Here is a 22,762-nt window from a genome sequence, read left to right as displayed (position 1 = left end):
CAGTTCCATTTTCTCTCGTTGAATGTAGTGTAATGTCACTCGATGATAACGTAACTTTCTACTGGTGAAAGACTTTTTGAATCGGTCTAGCACATTTTGAGTTCATCTATTACAAACACAAGGTCAAATCTTTCCTTTTTATAATATTAGTATAGATAATATGAAAATATTTTAAGAATTATGAAATCTTTTGCATCTATATCATCAGTACGTTTTTATGTATATTTTCATATATATTTACGTAGTCATGTCTCACTGATCTCCCAAATTGGACGGAGGTGGGCGATAGATATAAATCTACACACGTGTTGCGATAAAGAATGTCTTTTACACAATGGACCCACGATGTTGCTGTTTTTAAATCATTTGTATTCATACTAGATAAATGAAATTTTCTAAATAATATTTTTTAGCTGGCGTACGCATTTTGTTTCATTGTTTTATATCTACGTGTCCTGTTATTCGTTTGACCGCACTTATCTTGAACTACGCTGTTTTTATTATAAATTAATTTATTTTTCAGAAAATTTATTACTTTCGAAAATATACTTAGGAGTCTATATGAATAATAATGTAGTGCCGTAATGTATGTACCTACGATCTACAGTAGTGTATATATACATACATACACACATACACGCACACATATGAATATACATACGCACGCATATCTTCCGAACGAATGAACCAAATTGAATAATTACTTTTTCTTGTGTTCTTTATTGTCAGGACAAAGTGTATAACATAAAATGATATTCGCATATTATAATGTCAGACTGCACATAACGAAGAAACGTCAATAATTTATTATAATGAAATTGTAACTGTGAATCACGTACAAAGCAGGTAGAGTCATCAATTCATTTTAATTTACTGTACAATGTCTAATATTATAGTCCTAAGAATAAATCAGTTCCCATTTCCCCTACTAAAACGGGCGAGTGCCATGTGAGTGAAGAAGAGCTTCCATATGTTTTCTCTGTGTTTTTATTGTTATAACACTAGTGTAACGCCCCGATTTCTACAGCTTAAAACAATTAAGAAAGTTTTAAAAACAATGTTCGAAAAGTTTTAAGTATCTTTTCATCATCATTTCAGCCTATTTCAGTCCACTGCTGAATTAGGCCTCCACAAGTTCGCGCCGAAAATGCCGTAAATTCATGTACCTTTTATGTATCGATATTCCTATGCAAAGATTGTTCAAAATACAATTCGGTCTTGCATAACTGTACTAAAAATAAACTTAAAATCACAATAGCTGACTTTCTTCTGATACACTTTGATTTTTTAAAAATAGGTACAAATGTTATTTTCGATATGGTCGAGAATTAAATACCGGCTATGAATATAGAGATTGATTCAGCCTGTAATATGCCACTGTTGGGTATAGGCCCTTTTCTCCGTGTATGGATAATTGTCGGAACTTAATCCATTACGCTGCTTCACTGTGTGTTGGCAAATATATTCCCTACTATGAGTAACGATTGTTATGAGATGTACAACAACAGTGACCGACAGCTTATTGTGCTCTCCGAGGAACGGTGTAAAGACCCACAAGGACAGATACCCAGAGTTGTATTTTTGAAATTAGTTGATTAAGTGCTTTAATGTGTTCCGGATTACTATGGCGGTTTTAAAAAGTATAATAAAAATGAAACAACACTTACATTACATCGCTGTAGGTAAAATAAACGACTAGGTACAATGAATGAGAATAGGTATAATGCGACTGTTTTTATACACTGTTTTTAACTGACTTCAAAAAAGGAGGACGTTCCTCCTCCTCATAAATTTTTACTAGGTCTACTGATTTTGTTGATTCTTTTTTTTAAATTAGAAAGCTGATGCTTGTCATGTGGTCGCTTGAAATTTTATAGAGATCTGGGTGTTTACTTGACTATTTTTTTGTCTATCTGCGTTGTATTACTTGTCGATGTAATCGAAGAAGGTTTTTTTTTTCGTTTGCGAGCAAACACAATTATGTAACATTCGAAATAACATATTTTTTTCTTACAATGGCAACTTGCATATTTTTGTTTGTCAATGTCAACGGGTTAAAAGTCTCAATATTCTATAAATAGAATAAATCGAAGCCTCTATACTGTTTGTCATTTATTCAACCTTTTTATGTAATATCTGTATCTTGTATGGAAAGCAGATAGCAGTGGTAACGTTAGATTAGTATATCCAATTAGTATTTTTAAGTATAATTTTACTTAATAGATAAACTGCTATTTTATAAATGAATTGCAGTTATGTACTTCTAGTGCTTGTACCTACTATTGCAGCAAGTTTTGAAGTATGGAAAGTTAATTTGTTTCGTTAATGGTATAAAAAATGATTGTTTAAATAATCACATTTCGATTTAGAATGTTCTTTCCGTAACTCTGTCGACATGACTCTTTAAATATAATTCTTGTGAAACTATAAGTTAAAAACGATTTGTCGACCAAACAATCTGCTAAATAAGGTTATTATTTATTTTTAAATTTGTTTTGTTTTAATCGTAGTAGCTATTATATATTCAGTCAAAAATTTAGGGATTACATATCGGCTTGTTTATTGGATTAAAAAAAAATGTTTACGAAACCCCCGGCATGAAACTCCTAGGTACTCACACTTAGCAGATACTTATTTACGTTTGCTTCGTCTGTATTCTACAATATTAATTTATTAATTTTCTATTTTTATTTAATTTATTTTCTATTATAGAGGCAGGTGAATAAAATATTTAGTCTTAATAAAGTTTCTGAATAAAGCATTTCTGAACTGATATTCTCATTTTGCTATAATATTGTACTTGAAAGGTATTTGTTATATCAACTACAAGACTAATAGTGTGTTAATGTTGTTATATATTATAATAAAGTTTGTGTTATAACTAAGCAATAAGAAAATAATAGTCAATAGTAATTTTTTTTCTTCATTAAACTCCTCTTTATGTGTCAGATATTTTTTATTGTAACCTTTGAAACCAAGATTCGTATTGAATTATTCGAAGTGAAACACCCAAGGGATAGTTTCATGATTGATATGATATGTTGGCAAAGTCTCATATAAGCTTGTGAGATAAACTTTATGAGCAATCGGAGAAGCGAAAGTAGATAAAAAAATATACTTACTGTATTATATTAAAACGATCTAAGTCTTAATTGCTCTCTTGAGAATCTGTGAAAATATTCCTTTTTTCTATGAGTGAGAATAAGGCGTTTCGGACGATTGGCATGCGACACCGTGTCGACTGTGGGCCATAACCTCAAACGTTCAGTGTTAATTAATGGCAGCACCGCCATCTATCGGTGACACCCTATCAATCTTGCGGCGTTGGCGCGACACTCATTTGTCGAGAGTATTTTAAGACACACACCTATCAGAAACGAACATTTTGAAGACAGACAAAATATACAACTTTTAACTAGTTATAATTCATATTTTCTAAAATATTTACACATCTCACCATAGTAAATCGCATTTTTAATATACAACTTTTACAAAATATAAAGTTTAATGGCGCTATTGTGATCGTTATTACTTGTTAACAAGTAAAAGCTATGCCTAGACGATAATGAGGTGCCTTACATCAAAGCGCACGAACATGTTTATATGAAGATATTTTTATTATCCACCCCGAGAGAGTAATGTAGGTATATAAATGTTGAACATAAAAATTGATTCTATGTTTGAAATTTTTCTAATTAGTTGTAATTAGTAAGACAAAATATGTAACAACTTTTATTGATTTTTGAATCTTATCGTATCGACATATAGTCGAAGTTGATATGTAAGGTGTCGATGAGTGTAGTAATACGTTTTCCTGCTTTGTATTCTCAAAGAGTAAGTCAGCTGAAAGGCGATTGGTTACTGCGTGGACATACTAAGTTGTCTTTTTGCTTTATGGTTAAATGGTTGAGAAAAATGTTGGTGTCTGAACAATGCAGTTGTCCAATACACTGAATCGTCATAGTTAATTGTGAAAATAAAAGTACACACAATGTCTTCTACTTAAAATTGTAGAGTTAAATAATTTTGCGATTTCACTGTCTATTTAAGACATGTTTTTGATTGAATACAATTTTCCTTTTGATATTTATTATATTGTATACTTTTGTAGTCTTATTCTGAAAAACTGGTACAATTGAATGTCATGTAGGTAGTTTAATATTTTAATTTCCAAATAAGATAATAAATGGCCTTCATCTTAGGTATAAGTTGAAATGTGAATTAGTGTTTGTTTTTTAATGAATTTAGTCTCTGGTATCGCAGTTTCGAAACGGATTAACCAATATTAACTTATTGTTTTCTTATGTTTATGCGAATTTCACTCATTATAATGAAACAACTTTTTAAGGTAATTTAAATGAGGGTTCTTGTCTTTGTAAGTTGTATTAAACAAAACAGAGTTGTTTGCAAGTTGAAGATTATTAGCTCATCTGTTTAGTTGATTTAAAATGTCTACTTGTAATATACAGACAATAAGAAGATGGCAAGACTTCTTCCACGTGATGCTTCATCGTCATTAATTAAGATCGATTCACAGACAAAGGATTTTCTGAATTTGATAAACCAGGCAGAAAGAATAAAAACGTCTATTTATAAGCCGTTTAAATCGTTTCATAAATATTAAACTGTGTAAGGCGTAATCCCTAATAATAATAAAAGAATTTAAGTAAAAATGTAGAGTACATATAAAGTAGGTAGTCTAATGATGCCACGGAACATCGTAAGAATGTCGAAAAATACCCAAATAAGCCTGAGTATTCACTTATAATAACCGCTCTAGTGTAGTGGTGCGTGTGTCGTGTCGGCATGTCGGCATCTATACACCGGCAATTTGCGGGTTGGAATCCCGTTCGGGATTGATATTTGTATTTGCCAAAGATTTTTTTCTGGTTTAGATGTGTGTAATTGTGGGTCTCCCCACCGAGCCTCGGAGAGCATTTCGGTCCCGATACGACACACACCTAGTAGCGATCGTTACTCATAATGGGGAATATATCCGCCAACTCGTAGTGGAGCAGCGTGATGTACTAAGCTCTAAACTTCCACTTGGAAACAAAAAAAACTATTTTTTTTAAAAAATAGATAACTATCTACTAAATAAAATCATTTTGATATTGTAAGACTTCGCGGCCAAAACATAAAAATTAAAATTGTTGGTTGTTAAAACATTACAAGTCGTCGTAATCGCGTTTGGTTTTTATAAAAATTAAAGTAAAAAAATATATTAAGTCTCGTTGTTGAACTATTACCCTACTTATCTGGATTTACTATGAACGAGTATCAGCTGTGAAAGAAATGCTAAATTGTTTATTTTTTCACGAGTACAAATATTTAGTTTTTATCAGACTCCTGCTTAATTACTATAACTTACTACTATTTTTTGTCCAATACATTTCAAAGATAAATAAAAAAATCAGTATTAAATGTGAAGTAAAAAACGATAGAATCTACCAACATAATTGTGTTTGCTCGCAAACGAAAAAAAAACCGACTTCAATTACATCGACAAGTAATACAACGCAGATCGACGAAAAAATAGTCAAGCAACTACGCGTTATCAAAGATTACTCAAAAAGTAGTTATCAGATCTCGATAAAATTTATATGTGACCACATGATAAACATCAGCTTTCGACTAAATTAAAAATTATCAAAATCGGTACACCCAGTAAAAAGTTATTGCGGATTTTCGAGAGTTTCCCTCGATTTCTCTGGGATCCCATCATCATATCCTGGTTTCCTTATCACGGTACCAAACTAGGGATATCCCCTTTCTAACAAAAAAAGAATTATCAAAATCGGTACATCCAGTAGAAAGTTATGTGGTATAATACAACGTAGGTCGACGAAAAAAGCGTCAAGTAAAAACGCATTATTGGATATAAGTCGAAAAGTAGTTGTTAGATCTCAAATAAATTTAAATGGGACCAATTGGCACACACCACCTTTCGATTAAAACAAAATTTGTCGAAATCGGTCTACCCGGTCAAAAATTCTGATGTAACATACATAAAAAAAAAAAAAAAAATACAGTCGAATTGAAAACCTCCTTCTTTTTTGGAAGTCGGTTAAAAATTATTATAAGTAGGCAATTCAAAAAGCTTAAAAATAGAAAATAAAACCTTTTTACAAAGGTAATTTACTTTTTTATAACTTACAAAAATCTTTAGACTTCACAATGAGTTTATTTTAAAGTTGTCTGTAATTTTTTCAGTTTATTATTTCAGTTTATTAGTATTCACATACCACAAAACATTTTCGCTTTATTATTTTACTGGTTATTATATTATAAGAATGTAGGTATTTTAATTTTAACCACCTGTCGGGACAAGAAACTCAGCGTAGACGTTGTAATGTCAATGCAAGTAGAATAATAAGCAGTATTACAAGTCTTATTCGAAATTTATAACTGATCATTCCGATGTAGTACTTATTCTGCACGAATATTTAATGAATAAATGGTGCAATTGGTAAAAAAATGCTAAGTTACGAATAACCTGTTAAATTGTAGAGTTATGTAAGTATATTTATATTTTTATAGCTAGGTGATGTTAGTGTTCACTGTGAAATGAAAATATTGAAGCTTATTAACGGTGGCTTGTTAATGGCATTAAGCATGTTTGAATAACTTTTCTGTTTTTTTTTTTTAGTTTTATTGGCTGGTCGTAATATTTTTTTTTTTGTAGTAATATAACATTACCAATAAAATCAGATATGTGATATAGGTATAATTAGTGTTTTTCAAAAAAAAAAAATACCACTAAAAGCCGGTTATAAAATTTTATTACTAGTTATTATTTAGTGTTGTTATACTAAATATTACATTGTATATTTATAACAACATCTCTTATAAATCTGACATGTATAATATTATTTCTAAATAAAAACGAATCAACAAAGTTTAGTTAGTATTTTTTCGACATAATACAAATATTAGGTATCACAATTATCACCGGTGAATAGGCGTGTTACATTCGTTTGCCGTGACACATTATTAACAAATAAAGCTTGCCGCTCGCTATTGTTGGAGGCTGTGTGTCGAATCGGTGCGTTTCTTGCGTGAAACGCGCTAAGCGTCCTGCGCTATCGCACGCCGATAAAATTATTTCGAAGGGTTCGGTTTCGGATACCAAATTTAATTCGATGCTCGTTAACCTAACGCACACTCGGTCAGGTGATGTTTCGAATTTTTATAGCTCGTTTGTATATCCACTGCATTCCTAATTATACAGAGTCGCGTGAAATTCGAATATGGCTGTGTAAAATGTAATTCTTAAAAAATTTCGAATAAAAATATGATATAGTAAAATAAAATACGTTAACGACTTTTGATTTAAATGAAGCATTACGCAAAAAAAATTTCGTGAAATTTTTATCGCAGTAGTGTGACTGCTTGTCGTTAAATCATAGTCACTCGGAAAAAGAGGTTAACCATACTTTTACACAAATTCAAAAAGAAACTCTCAATAGTTCGCCGTCAAACAAATTTTCTAGGAAACAAAGGTAATAATTTAATTTTTTATTTCTTAATTATAAAAAAAAACCTTAACCCTAATTATTGCGTAGTTTAAATATTTAGTCATATTAGTTTCTACTGATTACAAGTTCCGATAAATGTAAAATAAATTAAAACACAATATTTAACTCGTTTAATTTTCTTGTTTTATCGGTTTTATTTTTTATATTAAACTAGCTACTTAACAAAACTAAATCGACGCTTTAGCTAAAAAGGCTTTTATATAAATACATAAAAAATATATTTCTTTTGACACATAGTATTTGTCTACAATTTTAATTTCATGACTTTTGCAAAACTGACAAAAATACTTAGTTCACGGAAAAACTTTTGTAAAAATATTCTAAGATTATAATCACGCGACACCTTGTGTTTAGTGCCTAGGTGCCGTGGCTGTGGGTTGCCAGATAGCATCGCTCGTGAGCTCGTGACCAGGGACTACGATGGTACCTTTATTTCGATAGCTTCATTTTAACCTGCGGCTTCAGTAATTTCGTGGGGTTCTGTGGAATAGAATGGAGTGGACTATTTTTTGAACACATGTTAAAGCCTGGATAATATTATTTGTTTTTTTTTTTTTTTTGGAAAATCTTATGGCTGTAGAGTTATTTATTTCTTGCGTCATGTAATGTGCTATATAATACATGCACGCTATACATATAATGTGTAGTAATTGAGCATAACATTAATCATGCTAATTCAATATGCGTTTCATTTTGAATAAAATATGCTTGGAACTAATGAAAATAACAAGGTGTATAACAATGTACATTGTACATATATCTAAAATAAACAAACGATTTCCTCATAAAAAGCGATTCATTTTCAAGACTAAATTTTATAAATCTTATAATTAACCTCAAGATATTGCTGACGAAAACAAATAAAGATATAACGGTTATTACGATAACATTTATTAAAATTTAGAATTTTTAAACTATTAATTACTTGCTAATGAACGTATTTCATAGGCTTGTGTGAAAAGCCAAGGCACTCTTAAAATTGTAAACGAGTAAAGGTATCTTACTTACAATAGACGTTAAGATATGTGTGTTTTATATGTAAACTTTTTTTTTTTTTCGTTTTCGTATAGTGGTGACGAATGTTTCATTAGCGCCAACGACCGCAAGTTCCATTTCTACTGCTATTAATGTATATTTGTACTTGTAAAAATATTTATTTTTGGTATAATATGTATTAAGTTTCCGCTTGTCTCTCTGCCGTTCCTCTTAGAGTACGGGTAACTTCAGATCCTGGCACTTTTTACATTCTACAACATAATCTTGGTAGGGAAATTATCAGCTAACCTGTAGTGGAGTAGTGAATTATATTAAGCTCAACTTTTCTTCCATGAGAATATTTCATTTCGTAGTGTTAGTATATTCACTGTCACAAACTGTTCGTTATAGCTCACTTTATTGTTTTGTCTGTCTTGTTTTGTTATTATTAGTAGTAGGATTTTTGTGATTCTGGTATCTTTGCACTTTAAGATAGGCATTTCTTTAAATTTATAAGCAACAAAAAAGATAATAGTTTTAACAACACTGTATGCAGTAATATTTTATTTTATATGTAGGCAATAATAAAACAAATTACAGCGTAAATTATTATCACACTGGAGTCAACGTGTCTTGTCATATTCAATAAAAAACTGCTTCTATATGACATACCTATGTCTTAATTTCGTTTGAGATTTAGTAAATAATTGAGAGTCGTTTCGATCGAGATAGGACTGAGTCGTGGAATCGAGACCACACGGGGATGTCTCACTCGGGAGTCGAACTCGCTATCTAGGATCTCGACCCCTTACCGGTTTTAATTATCTAACTAGAATTTGTTAAAGGCTGTCTCTAAAGTATAGATTCTTTATCAAATTTTATTGTTGTTATTGTGAAGAAGGTAAATAGTAACAGGTTATGAGTTGTATGTATAAAGAAGGTATATGTAGAGAATGGCTTAAAAAAATACGAAAGAATAAAGTAATTATACATCTTCCTCTTCCATTTTCCGTTTTTTAACATTCGTTACTATATCTTAAAGAAAATATTTAATTATAATAATACCTCTTTTATTGTTACCTAAATGTTGTAATTCACCTTGTTGGAAACTGAAATATACATATGTTAAATAATAACGGGTTTGTGGTGAAGAGACGTTAATTGCATAACACCTGCTTGAATTAAGTATGATTTGAATTAGACGTTTTAGGCTTGACATAAAAAAGATTACATTTTTAAAATTAATTTCATCATTCTACGTAAAACCGGAAGCTCGAAATCTTTGAAACGAAAGCATAATAAACACTAATTAAATGAATTAAATACTTTTGACAGGAATATATGTATAATGTTCAAGTTTTTATTCACTAACAAATGTTATAGTAACATATAATAATATAAAATCTTTGTTAGTATATTTATTGTGTCGGAAATATAAAATATTTATTCAAAATATTTCTTCTTAAGTTAAATATATGAAGTTTTTGTTTAAAATTGAAATTCGAATAAACAGATTAACTGGTTTGTTACTTGGACGTAAAAAATACATATATATATATATATATATATATATATATATATATATATGTATGTATATACTTACATATAGACGTATTGAATATGCGTGCGGTCGACGTAATTTTAATTAAGAGAGGGGAGTTTTTCGAGGTACTTTGGCGTAAATGCACATAGGTCCACCATAATATGACCATTTAAGAGTAGTTAGTGTTGAACAGATAAAGTTATACAGAAGTCCGCAACATTTTGCGTGATAAGTGGATAAACACACACACTGAAATAACAGCACAGATAAATAATTAATAAAAATAATATTGATTGATTGGTTGGTTTAATGGCTTTCAGTTGTGCCAGAGAAGCACGGTTGATTCCGCCAATGTCACGTAGAGTGGAGAACAAAAATAATATGTTGCCTTCCATTAGCCCTATGATGACAGATCATACTTTATTATTATACAGACATAATCTAGTTACAGTTTTATTATATGTACAGATTAAAGGGCTCTTTGATATACTAAAGCTATTTTGTTTTGTTCACAGGTTGTACGGTTCGAAACGTTGTGCGAGATGCAACACCCCGATCTCAGCGTCTGAGCTGGTGATGCGAGCGCGGGATCTCGTGTTCCACGTTCACTGCTTCTCATGCGCGCTATGTAGTACGAGGCTCACGAAGGGTGACACGTTTGGTATCAGAGATTCAGCTGTTTATTGCAGGTTAGTTCATAGTAATGATGACTGACTCCTTCATATATTTCCTAGGTTCTTATATTCGAAAAAACAAGTAGTTTTGTACACGAATTATTTAATTTCGAATATGTCTAACACCTATTAATGAATTAATGTATTTTTAGGCTACATTATGAGACGATGCCAGACTATGGATCTCATTTGGCGGTTCCTGGGCCTCCACAAATGTGTCCGGGACCTTATACCGGACCCCCGCCAGGCTCGCACTACCCTCCATACCCATCGCCCGAATTTGCACGGGTCGAACCAGATGTTCCTAAAGGGTCCTTCTTCAATGGGACCTCAGCGCCACCGCCACGACAAAAAGGACGTCCAAGGAAAAAGAAACCCAAAGACCAGGAACTCATGACAGCCAACCTTGGTGAGTTGTGACGTAAAAATTCATTTGCCCAAGCGAATATTTCATACATGTCGCTATTTACACACTAATCATTAAAAGAGAAAAAACTAAGAACTACGTTCGTTAAATTGTTTCAGTTTCCATATTTTTACCGTTATTTTTTACCGTTAAGCGAAAGAATGATAACCGTTCTATTAAAAACGCTGATATGGTAGTCGTCGTATGGCCTTTCGTAAAAGTGTATGTGTACGCGTTATGTTCGGCCGACAAAACGGTTACAATTTTATTAACACATTAAAGTCAAAACTGCACTTACCTTAAAAGATTAGGTATCGGAGGCGACTTCCCGTGTATGAGTTTTATAAAAAGAGGATATTTCGCCTTTTTCGAGATATCGAAACCAGTCTGTTTATCTGACCGACAGTACTCGTTCAAAGGACTCAGCTTGCCATGTGAGTTCGTTTTGAAAACAAAACTACCGTGTACTTATTACCTATCGACAGAGCAATAATTAAGTTTACATTTACGTATGAAAGTATAATAGTATTGATTAAAATTACCTATCTGTTTCTATAATATGAATTACCAACCAAATAAAATATAATTTGTTTTACTATTTTATTTCACTCGGTCGAACGAAACTTAAATTATATATTTAAAACAAAGTAATAATAAGTACGAAGAGCAAGAAATACGTCATTTATCTACATTTATAAATCATAATAAATGATTATTATTAATAAATCTGCATTAGAAATAGCATTGTGCGGCGGGTTGTTTTTTAAATTAAAAAAGGTTTTTTTTTTTCTTAAAAAATAATTGTTATTTATTTTCCATTCGGAGTGCAATGTGCCTCGCAGACAATGGTTAACAAAGATAGGCTAGTTTTAATAGCACGAACAGGTCCCTTGCTTCGCCCGGAGCGCTCGCGTGTCCGATGCTATCCGAGGTTCATCATACTCGCCACATTTCAATGAACCGGACATCTTGGTTAAGTAATTCAATTATACTGTTCCGTTTCGAATTATTAGTTGTTTATTGCTGTTTTGGTCGTGTATAATGAGATCATTATAAGCATATTAATTAATATCAAAACACTGTAGTTATTATATAATATCTAAAAAAAGTATGTGTCAGAATATTTTACTACCGTCGATGATAGATTCTATTCTTTGTTACTCTTTTAATAGTTAGAATACCATAAAATATTTGAACATATGTCATTTATTTTTATCGAAATCGGATAAGTGTTCTACCGACCTTTGTCTTAAAAACGGCAACAATACTCACTCACAATTTTTCGTTCTTAATATTTTTTATTCTTAAATTTTCTATATCGATAAAACAAATGGTAATTTATTTAAGGAAATGGATAACTTAAATACAAGTATTTACAGTTCAATTTACAAAACTTTTGTTAATGTGATTTATTTTTTTACCCATTTGACCGTTTTGCGAAAACTGTTTTATTTACACTAGCATCCAAACGTGGGAAGAAGAACAAAATAAAAGATTTGTTCCCTAAAACAAGTAATAAACTGAAACTGGACGATCCCTCAACGATCTGTCATCACGTAAGTAGGTATTGTTTGATGGGCTGTTGCCCGAGTACATTAAAAAAATATTTGTAAGATAAATAAACAATTATTTATAATTTTATATGTGATATCTAATTTTTACATCCTATCGCGTGTTTTAAATTTATGACCGATTTTAATATTCATCTAGGGTGCGTTAAACCTGAAACCTGAGGTCTAATAATAATCGAATTTCTGTTTCGTACTTATTTCCTACCGTCATGTCATTCCGGAATTCGGTACTCATTTTAATAAGTATTTCTTAAATTACTAATGTTTTAAGATTCAGATGTTATAAAAAAAGACAGTGGAAATTTATGTGGGAATGAAAAATATGTACGTATACAGTTTAGTTAAAATTTCCAAAACTAATGGAATGTACAAGTTACTAAAACCTTACTATTTTATAAGCAAATAAAAGGTTTTTTTGTACCATAAAGTATCAAAAATACCTCCGGTAAAAATAGCGAATATAAAAAAAATATATATTTTATGTAAATACGATGAGACATGATAAATACACAGTAAATTAATCACAAGTTTTATAATAGGTATAGTCGAGTCTGTCAAATGTATTACTTTGCTTGTATACTTAAACAAAACCGTTTCTTCCGTCTTTGGTATAAAAATTGTCAACCGTTGTCAAACCGTCTTTGGTATAAAAATTGATTATAACACTTAAATTAATTTCTTTATATCCCTTCTTCCTTATTCCCCGACGGTTTGTTTTTTCTGTACCCTAAGAGTTTAAGGGTTTTGTTAACAATTACTTCGTAGTCTTTCGAGAAACTCTATAAGCATTTCATAGAAACAGTTTACGACCTTCTACGCTGGCTCAACACTGGACTATCTTTTAATGAATACTGTATTTGTGCCGAGATATATGTATTGTACTGAAAACTTGCACAGCAGGAATTTCCTGCTCAAAATATGGAGCAGCCCAACTGGGGTAGTAACTCGATCTTACAAAAGACCACAGCTAAATAATACTGTTTTCAAGCAGTATTGTGTTCCTGTTGGTGAGTAGGGTGACCAGAGCTCCTGGGAGGGATTGGGGATTGGGTCGGCAACGCCCTTGCGATGCTTCTGGTGTTGCAGGTTTCTATAAGCTATGGTAACCGCTTACCATCAGGTGAGCCATGCGCATGTTTGCCGATCTAGTAATATATATACCTATAAAAAAAATGTAATTAAAGATTGCAATTGATGAAAATTGGAATGAATTAAATGTTTGTTGTAGTGAGTGAGCATGCTGTGTGGGTACGGCATTAAAGAATAGAAAGATATAGATAGGAAGAAATAGAAGCCACCCTCTCTCTTCCCGTGGGTATCGTAAGAGGCGACTAAGGGATAACACAGTTCCACTACCATCTTGAAACTTATAAACCCGACCGATGGCGGGATAACCATCCAACTGCTGGCTTTTAAATACACAGGCTGAAGACGGGCAGCAGCGTCTTCGGTGCGACAAAGCCAGCCCTGCGGTCGCCAACCTATGGGCAAAACTCATAAGTTCACGCCATTTTTGGCGCGAACTTGTGGAGGCCTATGTCCAGCAGTGGACGGCGATAGGCTGAACTGATGTAGTGAGTGAGAGGACTGGAAGCCAACAATTGTTAAAAATATGTTTATGAGATGCGGTAATAATTTGAAGTTTACGTGTTTGCTCTTTTGCTACATTTTATTGATGCAAAATTAATATCAAGACACATTCTTACAATGTATATACACTACCTACTTATACTTGTACTTACTACATACGATATATATAATATATATACCTGTCATATATGTTAGGTATACTTATTATCTATATTTTAATACGTGAAGCAAAAACCTTTTTAAGAAAACTGCGCAGACGGAGGAGTATGAAATGTCACACACTTATACTTTATATAGAGAAGGAGTGCAGAATGCTAATATATATATATTAATTATGCATAAAAATACATTAAATAAAAAATAAAAACATTACACATACTACCATGTATTTGACACACCATGTATTTGAATATATACTCTTTTGTTTATTATTATAGAAGTATAGTCTTTGACAACAGAACATTAATAATGTTCAAAATAGTAATTTAAATTAATTATGGTCGAATTTCGACCACTAGTAGTCAATTAAAGCGTGACACTTAGCCGTTCAGTAGGATATGTCGTATAAAATTATGACCGCCCTTTTGGTCAGATGAGTTTTTGCCATCACAACCATTTTCGTGGCTCGGGCCGGTTGCGGTGGCCGCTGTTTTTGTCTTCCATATCAATTATAAGGGAACGTGGAGTTGCGTAATGTGATGTGTATGTATGCATGCGTATGTGTGTGTGTATGATGACCGGCTGACTTCGACGCTAGAGTCACCCGCCTTTATATATACCAAGCTATATACTTATTATTTTGTTAAATTGAGTAAATATATATTTTTTTGGTTTACTACCTGTCACACCCTCAATGCTTGGAAATTACTCCTACCTACCTATTTGCTTTCGTATTTATTTGTATTTTTAGCATATCTTTTTTCATAATTGAAAATAATTTGAAAGTTCTAGGGAACTTAAAATAATGATATTTTTATAAACCAACTATTAACAAACCTAAATACAATCACTTAAATGGTAAGTGTCACAAACAACGTTCGCTCGGGGCAGGCTGTTCTCAACTCAATAGTTCCTAATTATCTAAATATAATTAATATCTAAATATATACTTTCACAGATTACTGTCAACGTTACTAGATACCTTTACATGATCTCTCTTACACAGATTACTGATAAAGCTATCTGAAGTATAACGGTATCCAACAGATAAAATTTTTTGTCGTATTTTTCTTTATAACCATCAAAAGTTAAACCTATTTGTCATTTATTTCTATTTGCAATTTTTGAACTTACAATTGTATTTTATTAGTTTGAGGGGAAGCAGGCCTTAATGACTGGTTTGTACTACTTACCGATAAAGTTTATCAGAAGCTTATTTGCAAGATAAATTTAAAAAGCAACCATTAAAACAGGCCTATAATTTTGTACAACAATATTGATGATGTGATACATAAGGGAGTGACGTAACTGAGATACAAGCCGTAAATCTCACACATTACTTGACGTTTATAATTGTAATATGTTTAGTAAAAAACATTAAGCGTTTCTATACAATGTACTTCATAACTTACTAGCTTTCGCCCGCGGCTTTAGCCGTGTGAATAAACTGGTTTTGACAGTTTCGTTGTCTGCTGTTAAATATAGTCTATATCAGTGATAGTGTAGCACCACTACTAGTGATGTTTTTGAGTTTATGCACAGTAACAAACAAAAAATCAAATATTTCGTCCTATAAACATTAGTATAAATAACTCCAACAAAGTTAACGATAATAATTAACATAAATATGGATATAAATAGGTATGTAACAATACCTACCTAAAATATAACAGGATTAATCTATTTTATTTTATCCCTTCTCAAATTTAGATTAATCTAAAGATACCCCATTTATAAAAAAATACATAGCTGCTTTCGGGAAGATACTATTTACATTGAATACATTTATGTACAATAGAAACAAGGCGAAAAGTACATACAGCCTCATTACAAATTACTTCATGTTTTAATCGCAAGAAATGATATTGTATAAAAGAAAACTTAGTGTCGACGCAGGTCATAAATAAAACTTTTTACTTTTCTGGGAACAGAATTTCAATCTACTCGGAAAATGTTTAAGAATATTCCAAAAACAATTATTCGGCGGTGCAGTGAACTTAACTCATACACATAATTATAATTACACTTTTCGTTCGACATCAGCAAGAACCCGTCAACTCGCCTTACTTTTCGAGCGGTGTGACCATAAATTACGTACTAACGGCCGGACAAAAAATAACGCTTCCTACTTCAATAACGGGAGCGAAGTAAATTATATTATGTCGTAATGAAGTTGTCGCATCTGTCTCGAGGGTCACGTGGTATCTCACCTTTTCTTTTTTCTTTTGTTTTAGTAGTTTTACCAGTCGAGTCTTCTCTAAACCGCCATAAATTTTGTATGGCCACATCCGAAGGCACTGGTGATTTATTTCCTGCCAAAATATGTGCCCGGTGCATTTTTTTAAATTTGTTTTTGGTACTGGATACTTCGAGTAGCGTCTGACGATTATAGGTACAGATATGGACGGTGGTCGCGTTCTCTGGCCGACGGTAGTTCGTTTTAAAAAAGAAGTATTTTTTTATTTAAAACTAAAAGCCTTTTGAATACTTTTAAGGTTGTTTCTGTTCTTTGTTTTGTTTCGTTAAAAGATACTGCCATCACGAAAGTTGTGAACGATGCGTTGTCGTATCGATGAAGTTAATTTATTTCGCACAAACTGCTGTGAAAAGATAATTGTTTCACTATTTTCGGTTTTTGGGGTATTAAATACTCATTCAAACTTTTTAACACAGTCAAACAAGATTAAAAGCTGTTGTTAGAAATCTCGGTTTATTATATTTAATGTTTTATTACCACTGGCTATTTTCAGTTAAAATATGTTATGCATTATCTTTGTTATTAAACATACCCATATTACATTTACAAAAAAAATACTCAATCATTGATGAACAAGGTATAACGAATTACAAAAATGATTAATCAAAAAATAATTATTATACCATCTATTTGATTGACAAGCTACTTGAGGGTTCTGAAAATATTAACATAATAAAAATATACATAATTTTCTTTGGATCATGGTCTTACTACGCGTCAGTCGGCTAATGTGATATCCATGTTAGTTCGTTTTGTAACCGCCGCTATCTCACACAAGACATCTGTATCAGTGGCACACCGACTCAATAGCTTTATATTAAAGCCTTATTTATTACTCCACCCTCTCTCGAATTTAGAATACGACACTTTGTTTGTGGAACTCAGAATAAAGATGTTGTTTTTTAAAAGCAAAAAATGAGACATACATTTCGATTAAGTTACTTCGGAAGAGACGTGAGAAATATTTTCGTATCACTTAGGTTTCAAGAGTTTAGGAATTTATGTTCTACGTTTTTGTTTAATCAACATTGGTTTGTGCGTGTATTTTATGTTATTTATACTACACTAGCTGTGCCACGCGTCTTCACCAGCGTAATTTCCGATCCCGTGGGAATGTTAGGATAAAAACTAGCTAATGTGTCATTCTAGATCCCTAGTTATCTACCTACCAACGTTCGTTAAAATTGGTCCAGTAGTTTTTACGTGAAAGAGTACAAACTTACACACATACATATGTACATCCATCCTCACAAACATTTGCATTTATAATATAAATAGGATATATATTACTTACTAGCGTTAATTTTGGTTCTTCATCTGTTAGCTATTAAAAATAAAGTCTTTTACTCAACTATTATGTACCTACTGCTAAACATATTATCCAAAGTCGAGATGAAGTATATCTTATAACTATATATATATATACGTATGAATCAATGTGGCGATAAAAAAATTAGTAATAATTGTGTGGACGTCACATAAATAATTATATGTCTTACTAGCTGACCCTACAAACGTTGTTTTGCCATATATGTTATTAACACACTTAATCCTCCTCTCCCCCCTTGTAACTTGGGGTACTCCTCCGAAATGGTTGGACCGATTTTTATGAATTTTTGTGAGCATATCGGGTAGGTCTAAGAATCGGCCAACATCTATTTATCATACATCTAAGTTATAAGGGGAGGGGGGGGGATTAAGAGGGTTAGTAATATACGAGTATATGGCAAAATAACGTTTGCAGCATCAGCTAGTGATTATATAAGTGTCACTAGTTGAACAAGATTTTCTACAAATGCAATAATGACATAAATATATATTCATAATTTCAAATTTCGTACTTATTCACATAAAAATAAAACATAAACCGCATAAAAGTGCTACCAAGCCGCACAATCTTAAGGGATTTTTAATGGACATCTTTTTATGAGACTAATACTTAAATATTATTGGTAGCGCAGCTGTAGAAACAAAAATATAAAATAATAAAACAAATACATATTTTGTTTTTATGTCTGTCTTGATATCTATCAGTGTACAATATTTAGTAGTAATAACGGTTAAAATATGACCAGCGCTCAATGGTTCGCGCCACTCGGCAGTCAGTCGCGTATGAGTTAGGACCGCCAGTAGCGCCCCCTGCTGACACGCTATGCGCTACAACACTAACGCCGACAAAATTAATAATCGTTACTCCTACACACTGGTACGGTATGCTGACAATTTGAAAAATATTTTAATGATATCGTGGACTTAGACGTACTATAATACTTTAAGAATTCCTACGAACGACCATTCAGGGTTTCCGTTTTTGCATCATCATTGGTTACAAAAAGTTTGACTTAAAAAATTTAGCGGCCACCGGACGAGACGATATCGTGTAGGAAATCACGATTTTTTGCTGACCTTAAAACATGAATGGTGCGTACGATTTATGAGATCACAATGATCTTTTTATAAGTCACCCATTTTTTGTCTCGACTTATCTCTGTATATCTGTGTCTTCATCTATTATTAACGTCTTCTTTTAGCGAGTGTGACGTCTTCCATCGGTTAATCGATTGTAGGATGTATTTGAAAATTAAGATTAAAAAAATTTTCTACAAGAACAGAACGTGTCGAATAAATAAAAATATAAGAACGTATTTATTTAGAACGTTTCAGTTGAAGACGTAGTAGGTATGGTAAGCAAAACATGGAAATTCTCTTGTATGCAAATCCTTCCCTGTTTGCCAAGCGACCGTATCAGTTAGCCGGTGCACGAGTGCTCGAGGCGTATGCATCGCAACCAGCTTGGTGGGACCCATCGTTATACACTGCTCAACAAATATAGCAGCTTTAAAAGAGCGATTTTCATAGTCGCTAAGGTTTCTTAATAGTTTTGTTGCCGGTTTTATCGCTGACAGTGGGTGCGTAAATCATGTCAAGTAAATACAAACGTTTCGTCAACGCAACGCATCTTGACTGCGATCGGTGTGGGACCACCTTTATTATGTTGGATGATTGTCTGATGAATAGAGTGTTTGAATATTATTTCTGCATTATAGTCGGTGTAATTACTTCTTTAGCCAACAAACTAGTTTGGTTTCATAATGAGTGTTTTATGTAAAACAATTTTTATGTAACAATTATCTTGAATTCTGCAAATAAAAATAAAATACTAAAATGTTTCGATCTCAAATGATGACACCACGATACAATCAAATGGCGTCTCTAATTTTTTCAACGCGATAAAGCCACATTGTAATCATTGTCTATTTTAATGAATCGTTTCATAAATGTGTATTCAATTGTAGTATATAACTTTACTTTACATTTATGAGGAATACTTTTAGTTTCGGCCATATGTGATGATCCTTGTGTTGCGGGCTTCTGTCGCCTACAACTATCAGGTAAATCATACGCTTGATTGTCACCACGGCGGTACAAAAAAACAATAGGACCCTTGGATTTTTAACCGACATCAAAAAAGGGAAGAGGTTACTCAATTTGACCGTATATATATATATATATATATATATATATATATATATATATATATATATATATATATATATATATATATATTTTAATGTATGTTCGGGGGTAACTCCGTCGTTTATGAACCGATTTTGATAAAAAAAAATTTTTGTTGGAAAGAAGATATCCCTAGTTTGGTACCATGATAAGGAAACCAGGATCTGATGATGGGATCCCAGAGAAATCGAGGGAAACTATAGCAAATCTACATAACTTTTTACTGGGTGTACCGATTTTGATGATTTTTAATTTAATCGAAAGCCGATTTTTATCATGTGGTCACATTTAAATTTCATCGAGATCTGATTACAACTTTTGGAGTAATCTTTGATAATGTGTATTTACTTGACTATTTTTTCGTCTACCTACGTTGTATTACTTGTCGATATAATTGAAGTCGGTTTTTCTTCGTTTGCCTGCAAACACAATTATGAATAAGTAGTAACTTAAAGTAAAAAATGAAGCGTTTATTGAACCATTATTTATCATAACCTTTTAGTTTTTAAAATATTGTTATCAAAGATTGTGATAAGTGCTTATGATATTTTGAATTAATTTTATGACGGCATCAAATGCTCCAACATTAAAATAGCCGCGGCAATATTTCATTTCCGCTGCCCAGCGTTGTGTTATGGAATATGGTTTACATTTATGATTATTATTGTAATAAGTAGTTACATTTCTGACAATACATATAATCAAAAATTTAATATATTTTTATATATAGTAATTTTGCTCCTGGAAAACTATCAAAACGACAGACATCGTTGCTTTAGTCTGTAATTTGTTTATTTTGAAATCAGTTCGGCGCTGATAGCCTTGATCTAGGTCTCACGGGTCAAACAAATTCAAATGTAAGTAACTTTTATTATGTTCACGATCAAGTTCACCCGTAAGGTAAACATTCTCGCCCGACGCGGCGGGCGGCTCGCTCGAAAGCGTTCCATTTTACGCAAATCGCACGCGGCGGCCATTAGCTCAAGAGTAAAATACAACGGGTACCCGGATAATTACCTACACAGCTAATTGTTCACATTCACATCTCGAAACAAATAAATGTGTCACGTGTTCTTCAGCTGTATACCTACTCATAATTTAAATTAAACAATGGCATTTGCCAATATTAAAGAACGCGTTGTTTTTGAAAAACTTTTCGCAGCTTTTTTATTTATATTTTAATATTCACGCGGAAGGTCGATAAAATCTGTCACGTCGTCTTAAAATTTTCATTTTTCATTAGCTAGATTTATGTATGTTTATACATCAAAATGTGTTTAAAAATTACAAAGCTTATTGTATTTCTTTTTGTTTTTATCGTTTCTAAAATATTAACAAAAAATTACGTGAAGGTAAAGTGCAGATAGTTAAAGTAAGCAATAAGTAAAAGTTTCTCGTGTCATTTTTGTGTCCAGATCGGCACGTATATTATGGTTTCTGAATATTTATTGGCAGCAGTTTTATTGGTCGTTAAACCCGTCGCGTAGCAGCAGCGTTCCATTCTCGTCACGGATACGTCACGCTGTAACTGAGAAATTGTAACGGAAAACAATGAGCAGTTTGCGTCACGATCGTGTTACTACCAAAATATCGGACCGCAATAGTTTAATTAATATAGATATGTTTTATTACGTAATAGTGCATAACTTTTTTTCATAAATTAGGTACTTCATATTGATTTAATTTATGTATCTAATATACGTAGTCGTCTTAAACTTATGAATTTTGATAAATAGCTAAATGTTCGTCTATTGGCTATAGCGAAAGAGCGATGCGAATTTTTGAGTATATATATTTTTGTTTCTTTGGCATTCGTGTTTAGATCTGTGCTTACTCTCGTATTATTTGTATTTTTAATTTTTTAATGTAATATACGTACACATAAAGTGTACTTACACTGAAAATTATGATATAAATAATTTGCTATAAAGAAAACTTGATTATCGTTGGCTTCTTAATAAACATTATATTGATTTGCGATAAAAGGTCTTATCACAAATTAATATCATGCATGAGTGTAAGGGTGAAACAAACGTACCCTCAGCTCGAACTAATCCATGTCATGTTTAGCATTTAGCAGCGTGATCTTCTCCTATCAGATCTGAATCCTGAGTACTTGGAGATGGGTTTCCGGGGCGGTGGCGGCCTTGGAACTACGTCGCGCACGAAGCGCATGCGCACCAGCTTCAAGCACCACCAGCTACGCACCATGAAGTCGTACTTCGCCATCAACCATAACCCGGATGCGAAAGACTTGAAGCAGTTGAGCCAGAAAACCGGTCTCCCGAAAAGAGTTCTACAGGTATAACAAATTCCTTATTACGTGTATATTCCTCGCATATAGAATGAGTATTTAAGGAGTCGCCTCATTTAATTTTATTACTAGAAACTTGCATCGAAAAATCTAAAAATTCGTATTATTGTATTTCTCTAATCCTCATTTTATATGCATCATTAATTTTAGTTATTAAGTATTTAATCAGACGGTTGTTAACACGATAATGGCGAATTCTTTTAACAGGTACATGCTTGG

General features: G+C 32.3%; 1 protein-coding gene across 1 annotated transcript in view; it reads left to right on the top strand.

The window, feature by feature from the left end:
• LOC123668943 (protein apterous-like) overlaps window positions 1-22,762 on the top strand; it is a 68,556-nt gene that overhangs the window by 37,392 nt on the left and 8,402 nt on the right. Inside the window, exons 3-5 of the mRNA XM_045602635.1 lie at window positions 10,572-10,745; window positions 10,883-11,139; window positions 22,329-22,531. Coding sequence (XP_045458591.1) covers window positions 10,572-10,745; window positions 10,883-11,139; window positions 22,329-22,531 — 634 coding nt within the window. The remainder of the gene's footprint in view (window positions 1-10,571; window positions 10,746-10,882; window positions 11,140-22,328; window positions 22,532-22,762) is intronic.

This window comes from Melitaea cinxia, chromosome Z (assembly GCF_905220565.1).
Source record: "Melitaea cinxia chromosome Z, ilMelCinx1.1, whole genome shotgun sequence".
Classification (NCBI taxonomy): Eukaryota; Metazoa; Arthropoda; class Insecta; order Lepidoptera; family Nymphalidae; genus Melitaea; species Melitaea cinxia.
Note: the sequence above shows the minus strand (reverse complement) of the source record. Positions and strands in the feature narration are given on the sequence as shown.